The sequence below is a fragment of the Enhydra lutris genome, unplaced genomic scaffold (genome assembly GCF_002288905.1).
Source record: "Enhydra lutris kenyoni isolate GAN:26980312 unplaced genomic scaffold, ASM228890v2 scaffoldscaffold8, whole genome shotgun sequence".
NCBI lineage: Eukaryota > Metazoa > Chordata > Mammalia > Carnivora > Mustelidae > Enhydra > Enhydra lutris.
In genome coordinates, this window is record NW_019154092.1 from 16,443,200 (window position 1) to 16,462,283 (window position 19,084).

Below are 19,084 nucleotides of genomic sequence, written 5' to 3' on the forward strand. Positions count from 1 at the left end.
AACCACAGGGAATTTTTCAGAATTTTCTTACATCATACTTACCTTTCAGTGTCTGTACATACAAATCTAATTTCAGTTTATATCATGTGCATACAGAATTTTATAATTCAGATGTTCGTAAACTCAGATATTTTGACTTTAATTCTTTATTATGACAAAGACAATGATATAAATGGTCACATGACACTCATTATAAGAAATATAGCCTTTGTTTTGCTATATAAAATAACATCTACATGCAGGTATACCTCAGAGACAGAATGCTGCAAAAAAGTTGATATTGCCATAGAGTAAGTCAAATGAATTTTTTGGTAACTTATGCATATAAAACTTATGTTTACACTAGACTATAGTCTATTAAATGCACAACATTATTCTGAAAGAAAAAACAATGTACATACCTTAATTTTAAATGTTGTTATAGCTAAAAATACTAAACATCATGTGAGCTTCAGGAAGTCAATCTTTTTGCTGGGGGTGGGTTTTGCCTCCATGTTTTGGCTGCTGATCATGGTGGTGGTTGCTCAGGTTTGGGGTGGCTGTGACAATTTCTTAAAATAAGACAACCATGAAGTTTGCCATATCGATTGACTCTTCCTTTCACGAATGACTTCTCTGTGGTATGAATGTTGTTTGACAGCATTTTACCCATAGAACTTCTTTCCAAACTAGAGTCAATCCTCTCAAAGCCAACCACTGCTTTTGTTTAGGAAAGATTCTTTTTTTTTTTTTTAGATTTTATTTTTTTATTTATTTGACAGACAGAGATCACAAGTAGGCAGAGAGGCAGGCAGAGAGAGAGGAGGAAGCAGGCTCCCTGCTGAGCAGAGAGCTCGATGCGGGGCTCGATCCCAGGACCCCGGGATCATGACCCGAGCCGAAGGCAGAGGCCTTAAACCACTGAGCCACCCAGGCGCCCCTGTTTAGGAAAGATTCTAAATCCATTATCGTCATCTCAACAATCTTCACAGCATTTTCACCACGCGTAGATCCCCTCTCAAGAAACCACTCTTTGCTCATCCATTAGAAGCAACTCTTCACCTATTCAAGTTTGATCATGAGCTTGCACACCCTCAGGCTCCACTTCTAATGCTACTTCTCCTGCTGTTTCCACCACATCTGCGGTGACTTCCTCCACTGAAGTCTACAACCCCTCAAAGTCACCCATGAGTGTTGGAATCAACTTCTGAACTTCTGGTAATGTTAATATTTTGACTTCTTCCCATGAATCATGAATGTTCTTAATGCCATCTAGAATGGTGAATCACTTCTAGAAGGTTTCCAATCAACTTTCCCCCGATCCATCAGAACAATTCTCTCTATGGCAGCTGTGGCCTTACGAAACATATTTCTTAAATCACAAGACTTGAAAGACAAAATTATCCTTTCATCCACGAGCTACAGAAGGAATGTTAAGTTAACAGGCATGAAAGCCACATTCATCTCTTTGTACATCTTCATCAGAGCTCTTGGGTGACCAGGTGTATTGGCAATGAGCAGTAATATTTTGAAAGAAATCTTTTTTTCTGAGCAGTGGTTTCAGCAGTGGGATTAAAATATTCAATCACTTGTAAACAAACGTGGTGTCATCTAGGCTTTGTTGTTCCATTTCTAGAGCACAGGCAGAGTGGATTTAGCATAATTCTTCAGGGTCCTAGGATTTTCAGAATGCTCAACTTCAGAATGGCTTCAACTTAAAGTTACCAGCTGCATTAGTCCCTAAGAGGAGAGCCAGCCTGTCCTCTGAAGCTTTGAAGCCAGGCACTGACTTCTCCCCTGTAATTGTGAAAGGCCAAGATGGCATCTTCTTCTGATAGAAGAAGGCGATTTCATCCACATTGAAAATCTGTTGTTCGGTGTAGCCACCTTCAGTAATGATCTTAGCTAGATCTTCTGAATCACCTGCGGTTTGCTTCACCTTGCACTTTGATGTTTAAGGAAACCTCTGCCAGGTTCAGACCTTTCTCCTGCAGTTTCCTCACCTCCCTCAGCCCTCACAGATTTGGAGAGAAAGTTAGGCCTGGCTCTGGTTTGAGCTTTGGCTTAAGGGAATGTTATGGCTCCTTTGATCTTCTATCCAGACAACTCAAACTTCCTATCAGCACTAAGACTGTTTTGCTTTCATATCATTCATGTGTTCACTGAAGTAGCACTTTTAATTTCCTTTAAGAACTTTTCCTTTGCATTCACAACGTGGCTTACTGTTTGACACAAAGGCCTAGCTCTCAGCCTATTGTGGCTTGCAACATGCTTTCCTCACTGAACTGAATCATTTCTAGCTTTTAATTTGAAGTGTGAGACATGTGGCTCTTTTCACTTAAACACCTAGAGGCCATTGAGGGTTACGAATTGATCTAATTTCAATATTGTTCTGTCTTAGGGATTAGGGAGGTCTGAGAAGAGGGAGAGAGATAAGGGGAAGGGCAGTGAGTGAAGCAGTCAGAGCACACACACTTATTTTATCTATTTATTGCTTTAAGCAACTCTACCCCCAGCGTGGGGCTTGAACTCATGACCCTGAGATCAAGAGTCACAAACTCTAATGACTGAGCCAGATAGGTGACCCAAGCACAATTATTGATTAAGTTGGCCATATTACAGTGGTGGTTCATGGTGACCCCAAACAATTACAATAGTAACATAAAAAATCACTTTTCACAGATTACCATGACAAATATAATAATGAGAAAAGTTTGAAATATCATGAAAATTACCAAAATGTGACACAGAGAAAGGAAGAGAACAAATGCTGTTGGAAAAATGACACTGATAGAATTGCTTGATGCAGGGTTGCCACAAACCTTCAATTTGTAGAAAATGCAGTGTTTGTAGAAAGTGCAATAACATGAGGGATGCCTATATATTTTCTCCTGTTTTCCAAAGAAGATAAGACATTTACTATTATTACAGTGACCATTTCTCCCAGATTACACTGGTTGTCTTGGTATAACTAAGCCCCTTACTCTTTCAAATCGTCCCAGCTTGACAATATATGGGGTCATTCTACTACCAGTCATTCATATTTAGGGTCTTTGCCCTTCTCCACTAGATGGCACTGGAACCCAGGAGTTTATCTTGATCCAGGAAGATGGGAGGCATCTGGAATTTAATCCACAGAGGTTGTCCCTAATACTGCTAATCCTTCTGTTACCTACTTTAGATGTTACCATTGAAACTGTCCGCAGAGCCTGGGCTCTTCATGATTAGTCTTCCTTGGTACTCACACAGCCAGCCCGGTACAATCCCCATATGAAATCCACCTGGGGTCCGGGACCCTCCATAGGCTCCTTCTCACCCTCCCCACCTTCCTTCCCCATCCTGGATTAGTTTGGACCATCCTCCAATGTCCCTTAATTTATAGCACCAACTTTCTTTGCTTCTCCTTTAAACCATTCAACTGAATTCTCCTTTAGGGATGCAGACCAATCAAGATAAACCCTGGGTTGGAGTTATGTTCCAGGTGGCCCTGAAGCACAAATATGATGATGAGAGGACACTAATATCTTGGTAATGTACTTTTACACTGCATTAAATTTCCTTATGTATGCATATCTTGGTGCATATGTGCAAGCATTTCAATGGGACCAATTTATAGATATTTTATCAAAAGGCATATACACATTTTAAGCCACTTTATTGAGGTATGATTAAATGGATAAAGTTGTACATATTTAATGTATACAACTTGATTAATTTGAAGATGAGTACACATACATGAAACCATTACCACAATTAATGCCAAAATGCCATAAACATATCCCTCACTTTCAGAAGTCTTCCTACCCGCTTTATTTACTTATTGTATGTGTCATAAGAACATCGTAAGATCTGCCATCTTAGCAAGTTTTTAAGTATACAATTCAGTGTTATTAACCATAAGTACTATGCTTAACAGTAGATATCTAGGACATATTCATCCTGCAAAACTGCAACTTTGTACACTTCAACCAACACCTCTCCATTTCCTCTTCTCAGATTCTCTGCTTCTATGAGTTTAACTATTTTTTAGATTCCTCATATAAACGGGATCATGTAGTATTTGTTCTCTGGTGTCTGGCTTATTTCGTTTACCATCAGGTCTTCCAGACTCATCCATGTTATCACAAGTGGCAGGATTTTCTTCTTTTTTCATGGCTGAATAATATTCCATTGTGAGTATATACTATATTTTCTTTATCCATTCATCCACTGATGGACATTTAGGTTGATTCCATGTCTTCACTATTATGAACAGTGCTACAGAGACCATGGGAATGCAGATATCTCTTAAAGGTACTAATTTCAATTCCTTTGGATAGCTATCTTGAAGCAGAATTAATGGATCATATATTTCCATTTTTACTTTTCTTAGAAACCTCCATACCATTTTTATAGTGACTTCACTAATTTACACTCTGACCAACAGTGTACAAATGTTCCCTTTTCTCCATATCCTCACTGACATGAAAAAATCATATTTTTAAAAAAGATTTTATTTATTTATTGTATATAGAGAGAGTAAGAGCAGGGGGAGGGGTAAATGAAGAGGGGGAGAGAGAATCTCAAGCGACTTTGCACTCAGCAGTGAGCCCGACATGGGGCTCAATCTCACAGCCTCACTGATATCATGACATGAACTGAAATCAAAAGTCTGATACTTAACCAACTGAGACACCCAGGCACCCCCCGCCTTTTTCTTTTTTAATAATAGCCATCCTAACAGATGTGAGGTGATATCTCATTGTGGTTTTAATTTGTTTTTCCCTGATAATTAGTAATACTGAATACCTTTTCGAATACCTGTTGGCCATTTATATATCTTCTTCAGAGAAACAGCTGTTCAGGTCCCTTGCCCATTTTTAAAATCAAGTTATTTGGTTGTTTTCACTATTGTTTGAGTTCCTAATATTTCTTGAATATTATTCATTCATCAGATACATGGCTTGCAAATATTTTCTTCTGTTCCATAGGTTGTCTTTCAGTTTGTTAATTTTCTCCTTTCCTGTGCAGAAGTTCAGTTTGATGTAACCGCATTTGTCTATTTTGCTTTTGTTGCCTGTTGCAATGCCTACATTGCATATGTACATTGCTTTGGTTTGTATGTACATTTTAATAATAAAAATTCTTCCAATCCATGAATATAGAATGTACTTCCATTTATTTGTATCTTTAAAAAATTTTCTTTTGTCAGTGTTTTATAATTTTCAGTGTACCAATCTTCCACCTCAAGTTTATTCCTAAGTATTTTATTCTTATACTTTTTTACGATTTTATTTATTTCTCAAAGAGAGAGCACAAGCAGGGGGAGTGGCTGGCAGAGGGGGAAGCAGAGTCCCCACTGAGCAAGGAGCCACATGTGGGACTTGATCCTGGCTCCCTGGGATCATGACTTGAGCTGAAGGCAGACACTTAACCAACTGAGCCACCCAGGGATTCCCTAAATATTTTATTCTTTTTGATATGTTTGCAAATGGGATTGTTTTGATTTAGGTATCTTGTCTTTTTCTTGATTAACTTATCTGGTTAAAACTTCTAGTACTATGTTGAATAGAAGTATCAAGAGGGAGCATCTTTGTCTTATCTTGATCTTAAAGGAAAAGCTTTCAGTTTTTTACCATTGAGTATGATGTTAGTGGTAGGTGTTTTATATATGACCTTTTATATCTTCTATATCTTATTCAGTGACAGTTTTTATCATAAAAGGATATTTAGTTTGGTCAAATACTTTGTCTACATTGATCAAATGGAGATGTTGAGATGATCATGTGATTTTTATCCTTCATTCTTTTAATTCATGGATCACACTGATTGATTTGCATATGTTGAACTATCCTTGCATTCCCAAGGATAAGTTATGTATATCTTTTTCATGTGCAATTGAATTCAATTTTCTAATATTTTGTTAAGAATTTTTGAATCTATATTCATCAGGGATATTGGCTTTTTTCTTCCATTGTGATGTCTTTAACTGGTTTTGGTATCAGGGTGATGCTGGCTTTGTAAGTTTGGAAGCCTTCCCCCTCTTGAATGTTTAGGAACCAACAGTTTAAGATGGATTAGTACTAATTCTTCCTTAAATATTTGGTAGAATTCAACTGTGAAGGCATCTGGTACTGGGATTTCCTTTTTTGGGAGTTTTTTTTTTTTTAAGATTTTGTTTATTTATTTGACAGACAGAGATCACAAGTAGGCAGAGAGGCAGGCAGAGAGAGAGGAAGGGAAGCAGGCTCCCTGCTGAGCAGAGAGCCCCATGTGGGGCTCGATCCCAGGACCCCGGGATCATGACCTGAGCCGAACCCACTGAGCCACCCAGGTGCCCCCCCCCACTTTTTTAATTGAGTTAATCTTTGTTATTGGTCTCTTCCAGCTTACTATTTCTTCTTGATTCAGCCTTGGCACTTTGTCTCTAAGAACTTATCGATTTCTTCTAGATCATCCAATTTTTTGCAAATAATTGTTCAGAACAGTCCCTGATTTTTTTTTATTTGAGGAATTAGTTGTAATATATCCTCTTTCATTTCTAATTTTATTTATTTGAGTATTCTCTTTTTTCTTAGTCTAGCTAAGGGTTTGTTTTTAAAATTTTATTTTTAAGTAATCTTTACACCCAACACGCAGCTCAAACTCACAACCCCAAGATCAAGAGTCACATGCTCTACTGACGGATGGTGTCAGGTGTCCCATTAAGGGCTTATATTTACGAACCTTTTCAGAAAATCAACCCTTAGTTTTTTAAAATTTTCTATTGTTTTTCTAGTTTCTATTTCATTTATTTCTGCTCATCTTTATTTCTTTTTGTCTGCTAATTAGGCTTAGTTTCTTCCTTTTTTATAAGTTCCTTGAGGTATAAAGTTAGTTATTTCAGATCTTTCTTTCTTTTTAATGTAGGCATTTGTCACCCCATAAAATTCCCTTACTACTGCTTTCATTGCATTCCATAATTTTTCGTGTGTTGTGTTTTCTCATGATATTTTCTAATTTCCCTTTGATTTCTTCTTTGACTCAATGGTTATTCGAGTGTATTATTTAATTTCCGTATATTTATGGATTTCCCCATCTTCTTGCATTATTAATTTCTAGTTTCATTCCATTGTGTTTGGAAAAAATATTTGGGATGATTTCAATCTTGCTAAATTTGTTAAGCTTTGTCTTTTACATAGGATCTATCCTAGAGAATGTTCTATGTGTACTTGAGAAGAATGTGTATTGTGCTGCTTCTGGATGAAGTGTTTTGCATATATCTATCAGGTCCATTTGGTCTATAATGTTATTCAATTCTGCTTATTCATTCACCCTGTCTGGATGTTATACCCTTAAATGAAAATGGGGTATTGAAGTCTCCTTCTATTACTGTATTGCTATCTATTTCTCCCTTCATATCTGTTAATGTTTTCTTTATAAATTTAGAAGCTCTGATGTTGGGTGCATACATATTCATAACTGTTCTATCTGCCTGTTGAATTGGCCCTTTTACCATTATATAATGATATATCATTATATCATTATATATGTACATATAATGTATATATATGTATGTATTGTATCATTATATAATGATATATATAATTGACCCTTTTATCATTATATACCATTCATATATATATAAAACACATATATCTTTGTCTGTTAGGTTTTTTTTTTTAAGATTTTATTACCCATTTGACAGAGAAAGATCACAAGTAGGGCAGAGAAACAGGCAGAGAGAGGAAGAGAAGCAGGCTCTCCACTGAGCAGGGAACCTGATGTGGGGCTTGATCCCAGGACTCTGGGATCATGACCTGAGCCAAAGGCAGAGGCTTTAACCCACTGAGCCACCCAGGTGCCCCAAGTCTCTTGTTAGTTTTTGACTTAAAGTCTATTTGTCTGCTATAAGTGTAGCCACCTCTGTTCTCTTTTGGTTACTATTTGCATGGAATATCATTTTTCATCCCTTAATTTTTAGCCTATGTGTGCCTTTTTAAAAAAGATTTATTTATTTTGAGAGAGAGAGAGCAGGAGTGTGGGGAGGGGCCGAGGGAGAGAGAGAATCTCAAGCTGACTCCCTGCTGAGTGTGGAGGCCCACACTGGGCTTGATTCTGGGACTGGGAGATCATGACCTGAGCTGAAATTAAGAGTCAGCCACTCAGGGTGCCTGGGAGGCTCAGTGGGTTAAAGCCTCTGCCTTCGGCGCAGGTCATGATCCCAGGGTCCTGGGATTGAGCCCCACTTTGGGCTCTCTGCTCAGCGGGGAGCCTGCTTCCTCCTCCTCTCTCTCTCTCTGCCTGCCTCTCTGCCTACTTGTTATCTCTGTCTGTCAAATAAATAAATAAAAATCTTAAAAAAAAAAAAGTCAGTCACTCAACCAATTGAGTCACCCAGGTGCCCCTAGCCTATGTGTGTCTTATATGTGAATCTAAAGTGAGTTCCTTTTATTTTTTTTTAATTTTTAAAAAAGATTTACTTATTTATTTGAGAGGGACAGAGAGAGGGGAGGCAGTAGCAGAGTAAGAGAGAGAATCTCAAGCAGACTCCAAAGTGAGCACAGACCCCAGCTGGGGGCTCAATCCCTGACCCTGAGACCATGACCAGAGCTGAAATCAAGACTCCCACGATCAGCTGACTGAGCCACCCAGACACCCCTAAAGTGAATTCCTTTTACACAGATGCAGCTCCATCTAATTTTTTTTCTCCATTCAGCCATTCTATGTCTTTTAAATGGGGAGTTTAATTCCTTTGCATCTAAAGTAATGATGGTCAGGTAAGAACATTATACTGCCATTTCATTAATCATTCTCAGTCTGTTTTGTAGGTCATTTTTCCCTTTCTTCCTCTCTTGCTATCTTCTGTTGTGATTGATGAGTTTTCATATTGTTATGTTTTGATTCCTTTTTCTTTTGTACATTTTCTTTAGGTATTTTCTTTGTGACTGCTCTGATGCTTACATAAAACATAACAGTCCATTTTAAAGCTTCAATTGCATAAAAAAGACACTTTTACTTCATACACATACACTTCATTATTGATGTTATTGGTATTATATTATAGATGTCATAATTTGTATCTTTTATATTACATATATATTAACAGATTTTTTTCAGTTATAGTTATTCTTAAAACTTTTATCTATTAACTTTTATTCTAGGGTTAAAGTTGACTTATGCACCACCATTACAGTATTACATTATTCTGTGTTTGTCTATATATTTACCTTTACCCGTGAGATTTATTTATTTTTTAAGATTTTATTTATTTATTTGAGAGAGAGAGAGAGAGAGAGAGAACAAGAGAAGAGGGGGAGGGGCCAGCGGAGATGGAGAAGCAGGCTCCCTGCAAGCAGATCCCAGGACCCTGGGATCAGGACCTGAGCTGAAGGCAGATGCTTAACTGACTGAGACACTTGGATGTCCCTACCAGTGAGATTTATACATTCATATGCTTTTGTGTTGCTGTTTAGCATTCTTTCATTTCAACCTGAGGAACTTTCTTTAGCACTTCTTGTGAGGCATGTCTTGTGGTGACAAACTTCCTTAGTGTGACTTGTCTGGAGTCTATCTCTCCTCCTTTTTTAAAGAACAGTTTTGCCAGGTATAGTGTTCTTGGTTGGCAGTTTGCTGTTACTTTTGTTGTTTGTGTATCTCGAACAAATCATCCTACTCTCTTGTGACCTGCTAGGTTTATGCTGAAAAATCTGTTCATAATCTTTTGGGCATTCCTTGTAGGCAATGAGCTCCTTTTCTCTTGCTGCTTTCAAAATACGTTTTTTGTGTTTCACTTTTGACAATTTAATTATAAGTGTTTCAGTGTAGACCTCTTTAGGTTTGCCAGTCGTGGGGGTTTTGAGCTTCATGCATCTGGATGTCCATTCCCTCCCCATATTTGAAGAGTTTTCAACATTATTTCTTTAAATAAGCTTTCTCTCCCTTTCTCTTTCTCTGATTCTTCTGGGATTCCAATATGCATATATTGTTTTTCTTGATAGTATGCCTTAAGTCCTATAGCCTTTCTTCATTTTTTTCATTCTTTCCTCTTTTTGCCCCTCTGACTGGATAATTTAAGATGATGTCTTTAAAATATAAATCAATCAGTCTTTGAGTTCATTGATTCTTCTGCTTGAGTCTGCTTTTAGAGCTGTTACATTTTTCATTTCATTTATTGTATTTGCCAGCCCTAGGATTTCAGTTCAGATCTTATTTTATGGTTTCTCTTGGTGTCTATGTTCTTTTGCTGTTCACTGAGGTTTTTAAAGATTATTATTTTGAATTCTTTGTCAGGCAATTCATAGATCTCCAGTTCCTTGGGATTAGTTTTTGGAAATTTATTTTCTGCCTTTAGTTGTGTTGTTTCCCTAATCTTCATGTCCCTTATAGCCTTGCATTAATGTTCGTGCATTTGAAGAAGCAGTCACCTCTTCTAGCCTTTATTGACTTGCTTTCAGAATAAAATAGAGATTCTGTGGTTTCTCAGAATGTATGAACACAGCTGCTCCACTCCTCTTTGCTGGTGTGGAAGTTTTAGGATTGTGCGCTTTCTCCCTACACTGCAGTGTTGTGCCATGTGCTTAGAGTCAACCACTCCTTTTCCTAATGGCTGTGCACTGAGATGCTGTGATGATGAGCACAAGCTTCACGTCTCTCCCTCCCTCCCGAAGGAGCAGTCTTAAGGTTGTGCACTTCTCCCAGTCTTGCAGAGTCAAGCCAACTTCTGAGATCCTTGATGGCTATGAGATCCATAAGCCATCTGTGAGAGCGTGTGGAGCTGCCATCTGCAGAGGCAGTGGGCACCAGCCACGGGGGTCTGTGGGCTGCCAAAGGTCTCATTGACCAAAGGCTTTGAGCCCTCACCCCTTCTTTGTTCTTAGCTGCCCCATGTTATTTAGCTATATCTACTCCCTCAGCATTCTTAGTGAGGTGAAACACCCTCTTGAGCAGTGCCCCAAAAGGCTGGGGAAGCTGGATGCTCAATCATTCTCTGTTTCCCCTGTGAGAGAAATCAGGCACCAAAAGCAGCTCTCTCAGTGCTGAGCTGTGCCAGTTTGGAGGAGGGGTGACAACAGTTAAATTGAAAGTGTTCTTACCTGGGGTACCTGGGTGGCTCAGTGGGTTAAGCCTCTGCCTTTGGCTCAGGTCCTGATCTCAGGGTCCTGAGATTGAGCTTGACATTGGGCTCTCTGCTCAGCGGGGAGCCTGTTGCCAGCCCCCCCACCGCCTGCTGCTCTGCCTACTTGTGATCTGTCAAATAAATTAAAAAATTAAAAAAAAAAAAAAAGAAAGTATTCTTACTCTTTTCAGTGCAGCCACTCTTGGATTTTGTGCTCCACTGGGAGGCTGGATACTCTCAACTAGACTCCAGAGGTCTCATAAAGATGCTTTTATCCATGGGTATTTGTTAAATTGGTGTTTGTCAGGGTATGAAGGCTGGGTCCTCCTATTGTGCCATCTTGATGATGACATATACATATATATTTTTAAAGTATTTATAAATACTACCAAAATAAATGTCACCTAATTAACAACTATTTTCCCATTTCTTGAAGATACTAATTAAAATGATTAAAAAATATAAACTTAATGGGCAAAAAATGGCTATGTTGATTTTAATCTATAGTTTATTAGCCATTTGTATATTTAAATACATTTTCTATTCATTACCTTTAGCTTATTTTTCTATAGGATTTTCCCCGCCACCCCACCATACTGTCCTTCCTTCCTTCCTTCATTTTTTTAAACTGTGGACTGGCAGGATTTTTAGAATTTTAATCTTCTGGGGCGCCTGGGTGCCTCAGTTTGTTAAGCGTCTGCCTTCGGCTCAGGTCATGATCTCAGGGTCCTGGGATTTAGCCCTGCATCTGGCTCCCTGCTCACAGGGGAGCCCCTTCTCTCTCTCCCTTTGCCTGCCACTCCTCCTGCTTGTGCTCTCATTCTGTGTCGAATAAATAAAATCTTCAAAAAAATTTAATCTTCTATTTTTCAAATATTTTTGCAGTGTCATTTATAGTTTAATTTTGCCTCAGGAGTCTTTGATGGCATAGACCTTTACATTTTTACATATGAAGTATGCTAAATGTTACATTTTTGACAGCACTGAAAATTCAGATGGTTTTAAATACTAGACATAACACAACTAGGTGAAGTGGCCCAGGTAGGACTGTAGGAACTGGAAAGTATATGCCCTATCAGAAATGGGTCAGATGGGGCATCTGGGTGGCTCAGAAGATTAAAATGTCTGCCTACCACTCAGGTCATGATCCTGGTGTCCTGGGATCAAGCCCCATGTTGGGCTCTTGGCTCAGTGGGGAGCCTGCTTCTCCCTCTTCCTCTCCCCCTGCTCATTCTCTCTCTCAAAATGAGTAAATAAAATCTTTTTAAAAAAATGGCTCAGGCAATTGCTTCTGTGCATGATTCAAGTCCAGTGTTACCCAAACTTACTCTTGACAAAGAATTACTGGAAATTGGGTTTTAACTGAAATATTCCAATTTAAAAACTAGCAACTTAACAGTTTAAAAATGCTGTATGAGTCTAACAAAACAATTACGAAGGCTGAATATTACTAAGGTCTCTTGTTCTTGTAATTTTCCAGTTGATTTTTATGAACATTTTTGGTAAACAATCACATAACTAGCAAATAAAGACAGATTTACTTCTTCCTTTCAGTACTTGTAATACTTTTTTCTTTTTCTTATCTGTTATTTGTTAGGATCCTCAGAATAAGGTTCAATAGTAAGAATCCTAGTCTTGTTCTGGAGTTTGATGGTTCCTTGTTAATTGTGTTTTTTCTGAGTTGACAGACCACTTTTATAGTTAAATAGGAATTACTATGTAAATAATTTGTAAAAATTATGTGGTTAAGATCGTAATTACTGCTGATATGCTAGTATGTGGTTTTAACTTTTTGAGCATTTGTGGTGCAAGTGTGGATTAACTAATTAAAAAAAACGTGAATCAATGAGAAATATAATTTTAAGTGTAAGATTATGAAGATGTTCCAACTTTTCTATTACATCAAATGCACTTTCTTGAAAGCCTGGCTGGGATGTTTATGCCACTAAAATAGAAAAGATTTTAATTATAGTTTAACAATGTTATTTTTGCATAAATATTTTTTCTGCTTAGAAAATCAAAAATAGTGAAGCTGACTTAAAACTAATTACCAGGGGTTTCTACATGAAGATTTGCATAAATAAAATGTTTAAATTTGGGAGGCAACTGTTACTATAGTAAGTTCTAATGCTATTATTTCTTATAATGAAGTAGATTATAATGAAATAGATTATAAACACCATAAATAGCAATAATGAATGAAATAAACACGTTATAGAATATTACAAATGAAAAATATAAAGTCATTTATATAAATGTAAAGCCACATACAACTTTATATACAGATATATGCATATTCAGTAAAGGGCTGAGATATGAATAATAATACGTATCAAAAGTGTTTTTTAAAGATTTTATTTATTTATTTGACAGAGATCACAAGTAGGCAGAGAGAGAGGAGGAAGCCGGCTTTCCGCTGAGCAGAGAGCCCGATTTGAGGCTTGATCCCAGGACCCTGGGATCACGACCTTGGCTGAAGGCAGAGGCTTTAACCCACTGAGCCACCCGGGCACCCCAATACATATCAAATTAATGGCAGTTACTGCTTTGTGGAGGAAGGGAAGAGAATAGGAATGGGGAGGAGGAACAAAAAAGATCTTTGATTAAAAGTTTTTCTGTTAAGAGCAATTTGAAGCAAATATAACATTTGCTGATTCTGGATGGTAGATATAAAAATACGTTATATATATATATATATTTTTTTTTTAAATATTTTATTTATTTATTTGAGAGAGAGAGTGAGAGAGAGCATGAGAGGGAAGGTCGGTGGGAGAAGCAGACTCCCCATGGAGCCGGGAGTCCGACGTGGGACTAGATCCTGGGACTCTGGGATCATGATCCCAGCCGAAGGCAGTCGCCCAACCAACTGAGCCACCCAGGCGCCCCACATTTTACATTCTTTTGCAGACTTAAAAATACCAATATTTTGAGTATAATTAGTAAAATAAATGGGCCTTCCCCCCACCCCCCAGTATTTTATTTATTTGTCAGATTGACAGAGAGAGCCCACGAGTGGGAATGGAGGACCAGAGACAGAAGTTTCCCAAGGAGGGAGTAAGATACGGGGCTCAATCCAAGGACCCTGGAATCATGACCTGAGCCAAAGGCAGACGCTTAACCGTCTGAGCCACCCAGGCGCCCTCGTTATTATAGAATATCTAATGATATGAAAATGAGAACATATTTTACCAAGCAGAGTTTGATTGCCATTTTTTCTTTTTTTTTTTTTTTAAGTAAAGTTAGGTTATTTTAAAGCTGTAACTTCAAATAATGACAAAGTGACTCACACTTCCAGCCTGTAAATAAGGATAGTGGCTGTTTTCTTTCTAGCCCAGAGCCCCTGGTCTCAGCACAAATTTGCAGGTGTGGTGAATGTGCACGCTTGATGCTGAACCTTTTAGTATACCTTCCTGTAGTAAAGTGGACAGAAAAGTGAGAGTACATTTCCCCAAATTCCTTGCAGTTGGAGTTCTGAATGTGATTGTTTTGGACAAGCAAATGTACCCACAGAAGACGAGTGAGATGATGAAAACGATTTTTCTGGCAGTGCTGACAGATTCCAGTGTCCAGACACAAGGTCTGTAAGTGGGAAGAACAGTGGAAATCATCTAACTTGGTGTGGATTGAAGCAGGCATAGCAAAAACACTGTCAAGAACCAGGAGTAGTGTGCCTTCCTGAACAAGGCACTCTCCTGGTCCTTGCCATGTTGGTATACTTTAGGATTAAGTGGTTTTCTTTCCTATTTTTTAAAATTTTATTTATTTAACAGAGAGAGAGAGAGAGTAAAAGATCATAAGCAGGGGAAGTGGCAGAGGAAAAGGGAGAAGCAGGCTCCCCACACAGCAGGGAGCCCAATGTGGGGCTGGATCCCAGGGTCCTGAGGTCATGACCTGACCCCAAGGCAGACACTTGACTGAGACACCCAGGCACCCCTAAGTGGTTTTCTGAATTTAGAAGAGAAGCAGCCTTCTTGGCTGACCTGGTTCTACAACGTGGCATTTAGAGTCATTCTTCAAATATCTGTTAGTTCTCAAAAGAGTTTCATGCTCAGGTTAATTTTTCTTTTTAATGTCCTCTCCTTAAACTAATTCAAATTAACTGTTCTCTGTACTTTACTGGACCTTGTACAGAACCAAACAACTGTATACTAACAATATAGCAAGCAGCATGAGGTTCACACTCCTGTCAGTTCTCCTTGCCCTCCAAGGAGATGCAGATGCACAGTGGCCCAAGGGGTTGCTGAGCATGCAGTGGGTTTGCATTACAGATGAGGAACCTGAAGTTTAGGATACCTGAGTCTTTTATAAGGAACATAAGCAAATCTGCCAGCTTTTGCTCTAGAGGGAGATACTATCTTTCATTATACTGGATAGTAAACAACTTGCCTTTCTTTGAGGAAGACATGATATTGTCCAAGGCTGTTGATTATACAAATCTCTTTGGTAAAGATAGTCCAGAACTAAAGCTGCTAGAGCCACTGCTCACAGGACACGGAAAAATGCAAGAGACCCACAGAGAACTGTTTTCCAACAGACATTACTCAACTCTTCAACTATAGCCACTAGTTTTAGAGCCAAATCACATTTTCTTTTAAAAATCCACTTTAATCTAATCATGGACTTTAACAAACATTGTTTACAGTCAGGGACTAATTTATAACATGGTTTCTATTCAAGAAAACACCAGTCATATTAAAGGTATCCATCCATAAATTATTTTTATTTCTCATTAAATGAGCACAGAGTCATTAGCATATTAATAACAGATATGTTTATTATTACATATCCATCAGTGCGGCTTTCAATACCACTTGAAACATGCATATCATCCTAGAGACGAATCAGTTTTCCAGTGCTTCTTATTTGATACACATTACTGCAAAGCCATTATAAATTACTGAGGAGGTATTTGGTTAAAAAAATAAAAAATAAATCATACTGCCCATATGTATGAATCAACTCTTGTTATTGGACAAGAGTTTAACAGTATTTATCTGGTAATTCCTATGTTAACTGGAAAACATCGCAGATGTATTGCCATAATTTTCTTTTATATTGACATAAACCTACATATCTTGCAGAATTTTATAAAGTCATTATTGTAGCAGGTAGTTTAATGCAAAGATTGTACTCAATTTGTGAAAGTCCAACAAAACTCTAAACATTTTAAATTAAACCAATTATCAATGAAGAACCCACTGACACAAAATTTCTTGAAAATACGTTCTTTTGAAATTTCTACATTTAGTCATGGCAGTAAAATAATTCTTTCAAATTAAGGCACTAAAAGGGCAATGCAACTCCCATTGAAAGTGTTCTAAGAATAATTTACATTTCAAACAGTGCATACATTTCTTATATGTTTGTTAACTTAATGTCTTTATCATTTAAAACCACAAAGAAATACATTATACAATTACAGAAATGATGTACCCCACAAAACGCTTTTAAAACTTGGTTCTTTTGTACAGTTAGTTCCTAACGTCTCTAGTAGTAAAATAACTCAATATGGCTTGGCAAAAATGCATAGATTAAATGTAAATTTTTATTTTTTTTGCCTTCTCCCATTTCCCCAATCTACAAACGTGCTGAAACACATACAGTATTTTGTAAAGCATAATGCAAAATAATTATTCTCCATAAGTCTGCCACGGGCAATCAGAAGTGAGGCTTTTAAATTCTACAGTGAGGGCACTGAAGTCAAGTGATGTCACTGCTTTCTTAAAATAGTTTTGTATAGAGTCTTGCAAGAGCACAAAGACTGAAGTCATTTAAAAGAATTTCAGTTGTCTCATTTTGAGATATTTTCTTTACTCCTTCCATGAGCTGATCTTCATAGTGATGGCCATTCCACTTGAAAGTGAAAGTCCCTTCCTCTCACTCATATGAGGAAAACTGTGTTCTATCATGATTGACAGGCATTTTCTTAGAAATTCAAAAAGGCAGCACCTTTTTAAAAAAATATACCTACCTAAGCTTTCCCCCAATTGTACTTGCATTACATAGTAATAATTAATCTAATCTACCTGTAGGCAAACCCGCAATTAAAAACAAAACAAAACAACAACAACAAAAAAAAAAACCCTCAGTGTGCTTTTGTGCCAAAGCAAGAACAGAATAACAGCAATCTTAACCCTGAAGCCTGTGATATTTGTGTCAAAGGAACAGCCTGTCTGCTCTGCATGGTTAAAGAAGCCTGGTTTATCAGGTAGCATTCCACATGATTCCACAAGGCGTTAGGTCACATGGTTAGCTGCTGGAGAGGGAAGGGGGGCAGAAAAAGAAAAAAATGTAATTAAGGAAATATACTCAGTTTAAAAATACAAGAAAAAAAATTGTAGGGAGAGGTAAATATAAATTATCTTTATATGTGATTAAGAAATACACAAAATTTGGAAAAGAAAAGGAGAAATATACTTAGCATTACTTTCTTCTTACTTCTACTCTATTTCAAACACATGGTCTTTTTTTGTTTTGTTTTTTACAAAGCTATAATTCAATTTTAAGTAATTCCGGGTGCAGCCTTATCTTATACAGGAGAGAGGTGATAACAGGATTTTACAGAACTCAGTCAGGAGTGAGGTGATAATACCCTGGAGTAGTAATGGTGGCTGAAGAATACAGATGGTATAATACCTATTACTCATTTCAAAGGATTAGACTCAGTTACTGATAATAAGGAGTAAAGAAATGGGATGAATTTGACATTAACAGAGAGGCAAATCAATGTTAGGTCTCAGCTTCCTCAAATCAATATTCCTCTTATATAGGGATTAAACTCTAGGAAAGTTGGTATTTGGTAAAGGAGAAAAAAATTTAGGCTTTAGAATTGGATAAGAATAGGTTTCAACCCTGACTATGCCACTAGCTTGATGTGGGATCTTGTCCAAATGGCTTAATTCCTCTGGGCCTCATTTATTCATGTATGAGAACTGAATGAGATATCTATCATAACCTCTCTTGAGGGAGGGATTTAATTATGTCCTATAATTGTTTATTATAACATATAAATATTTTTGAAAAAATTCTATCAAAACCAGTTAAAAAAAAAGAGGTGTATACTTAACTGGGAAGTTTATTTGCAACACCATCATCAGTGATACCAAAATAATAGTTTTGATTAAAAAAAAAAAATCTATGCCAACATAGTTAAAGAGGAGAAGAGCAAAGTTTTATATGAATCTATTTACATTTAAAAAGGGTGACAATCCACAAGTTGTTTAAAAAATTAAGGGCTACGTATGGGCCGTATATACCAACCAATGATAGCAAAATCTGACATAGACGTGGAATTAAATATGACATTTATAAATAGTATGAACTTCAAACAGGAATCAAAGTAGTTTGTAAAGTTATTTTAAGTCATATATTATAAATACTTAGCTACAAATGATGCCCTCTATAAGGAAAAGAACAATTAGATTTTAGATTTTATAGATACTAATCACTTTCACACTGTCAAAGAGGTTAACACTACAATCCTTACCTAGTTTTTCCAGATGTATTTTTGACCGCTTTTCGGAAAGACTGATTTGCAGTAGATCTTGTAGAAAGTGTTCGAGGGGATGCACGAACAAAACCAGATGGTGGATTCTTAGGGATCTTCTTTACCAAATGTGTTACCCATTTTTTTTGTTCATCCTGAGAACATGCTAACAGCAGCATATCTCTTGCTGATGTTACATCATAACTTACTATGTTAAAAAAACAAAGACAAAGTCATACAATACCTAAAATGGCTCTACTGAAGCATAATTTTGTAAGTTCTTAAAATTTTAAGAGATTTACTATGCTTAATTAAGCTTGGAAAATACCTCTTTCTCCTTAATTAAGGCCGAACATTTAAAAAGAAAACATAAGTCACAAACTATTAAGAAAAATAAAAACAGAAATACAAAAAAATGCAGAAGTGAAACAAATTAATGTATTTTTAGAACATAAGTTTCTTATCTTAAAATAGCTGTTGCCTGTATTCTTTCCGTCAGGTTACCTCTGCTAACCTAGAGACCATTTTGTCTATGATCCAGC

General features: G+C 37.1%; 1 protein-coding gene across 2 annotated transcripts in view; it reads right to left on the bottom strand.

Annotated features, from left to right (window-relative positions):
- Positions 1-15,748: 15,748 nt before the first annotated feature.
- The window catches only part of LOC111142435 (Rho associated coiled-coil containing protein kinase 1), a 159,261-nt gene continuing 155,925 nt past the window's right edge, over positions 15,749-19,084 (bottom strand). For both annotated transcript variants that reach the window (XM_022495564.1, XM_022495563.1), the window contains exons 32-33: positions 18,543-18,750; positions 15,749-17,312 (exon numbers count right to left, since the gene is read on the bottom strand). In XM_022495564.1, the coding sequence (XP_022351272.1) occupies positions 17,306-17,312; positions 18,543-18,750 (215 nt within the window). In that variant the 3' untranslated portion in view covers positions 15,749-17,305. The remainder of the gene's footprint in view (positions 17,313-18,542; positions 18,751-19,084) is intronic.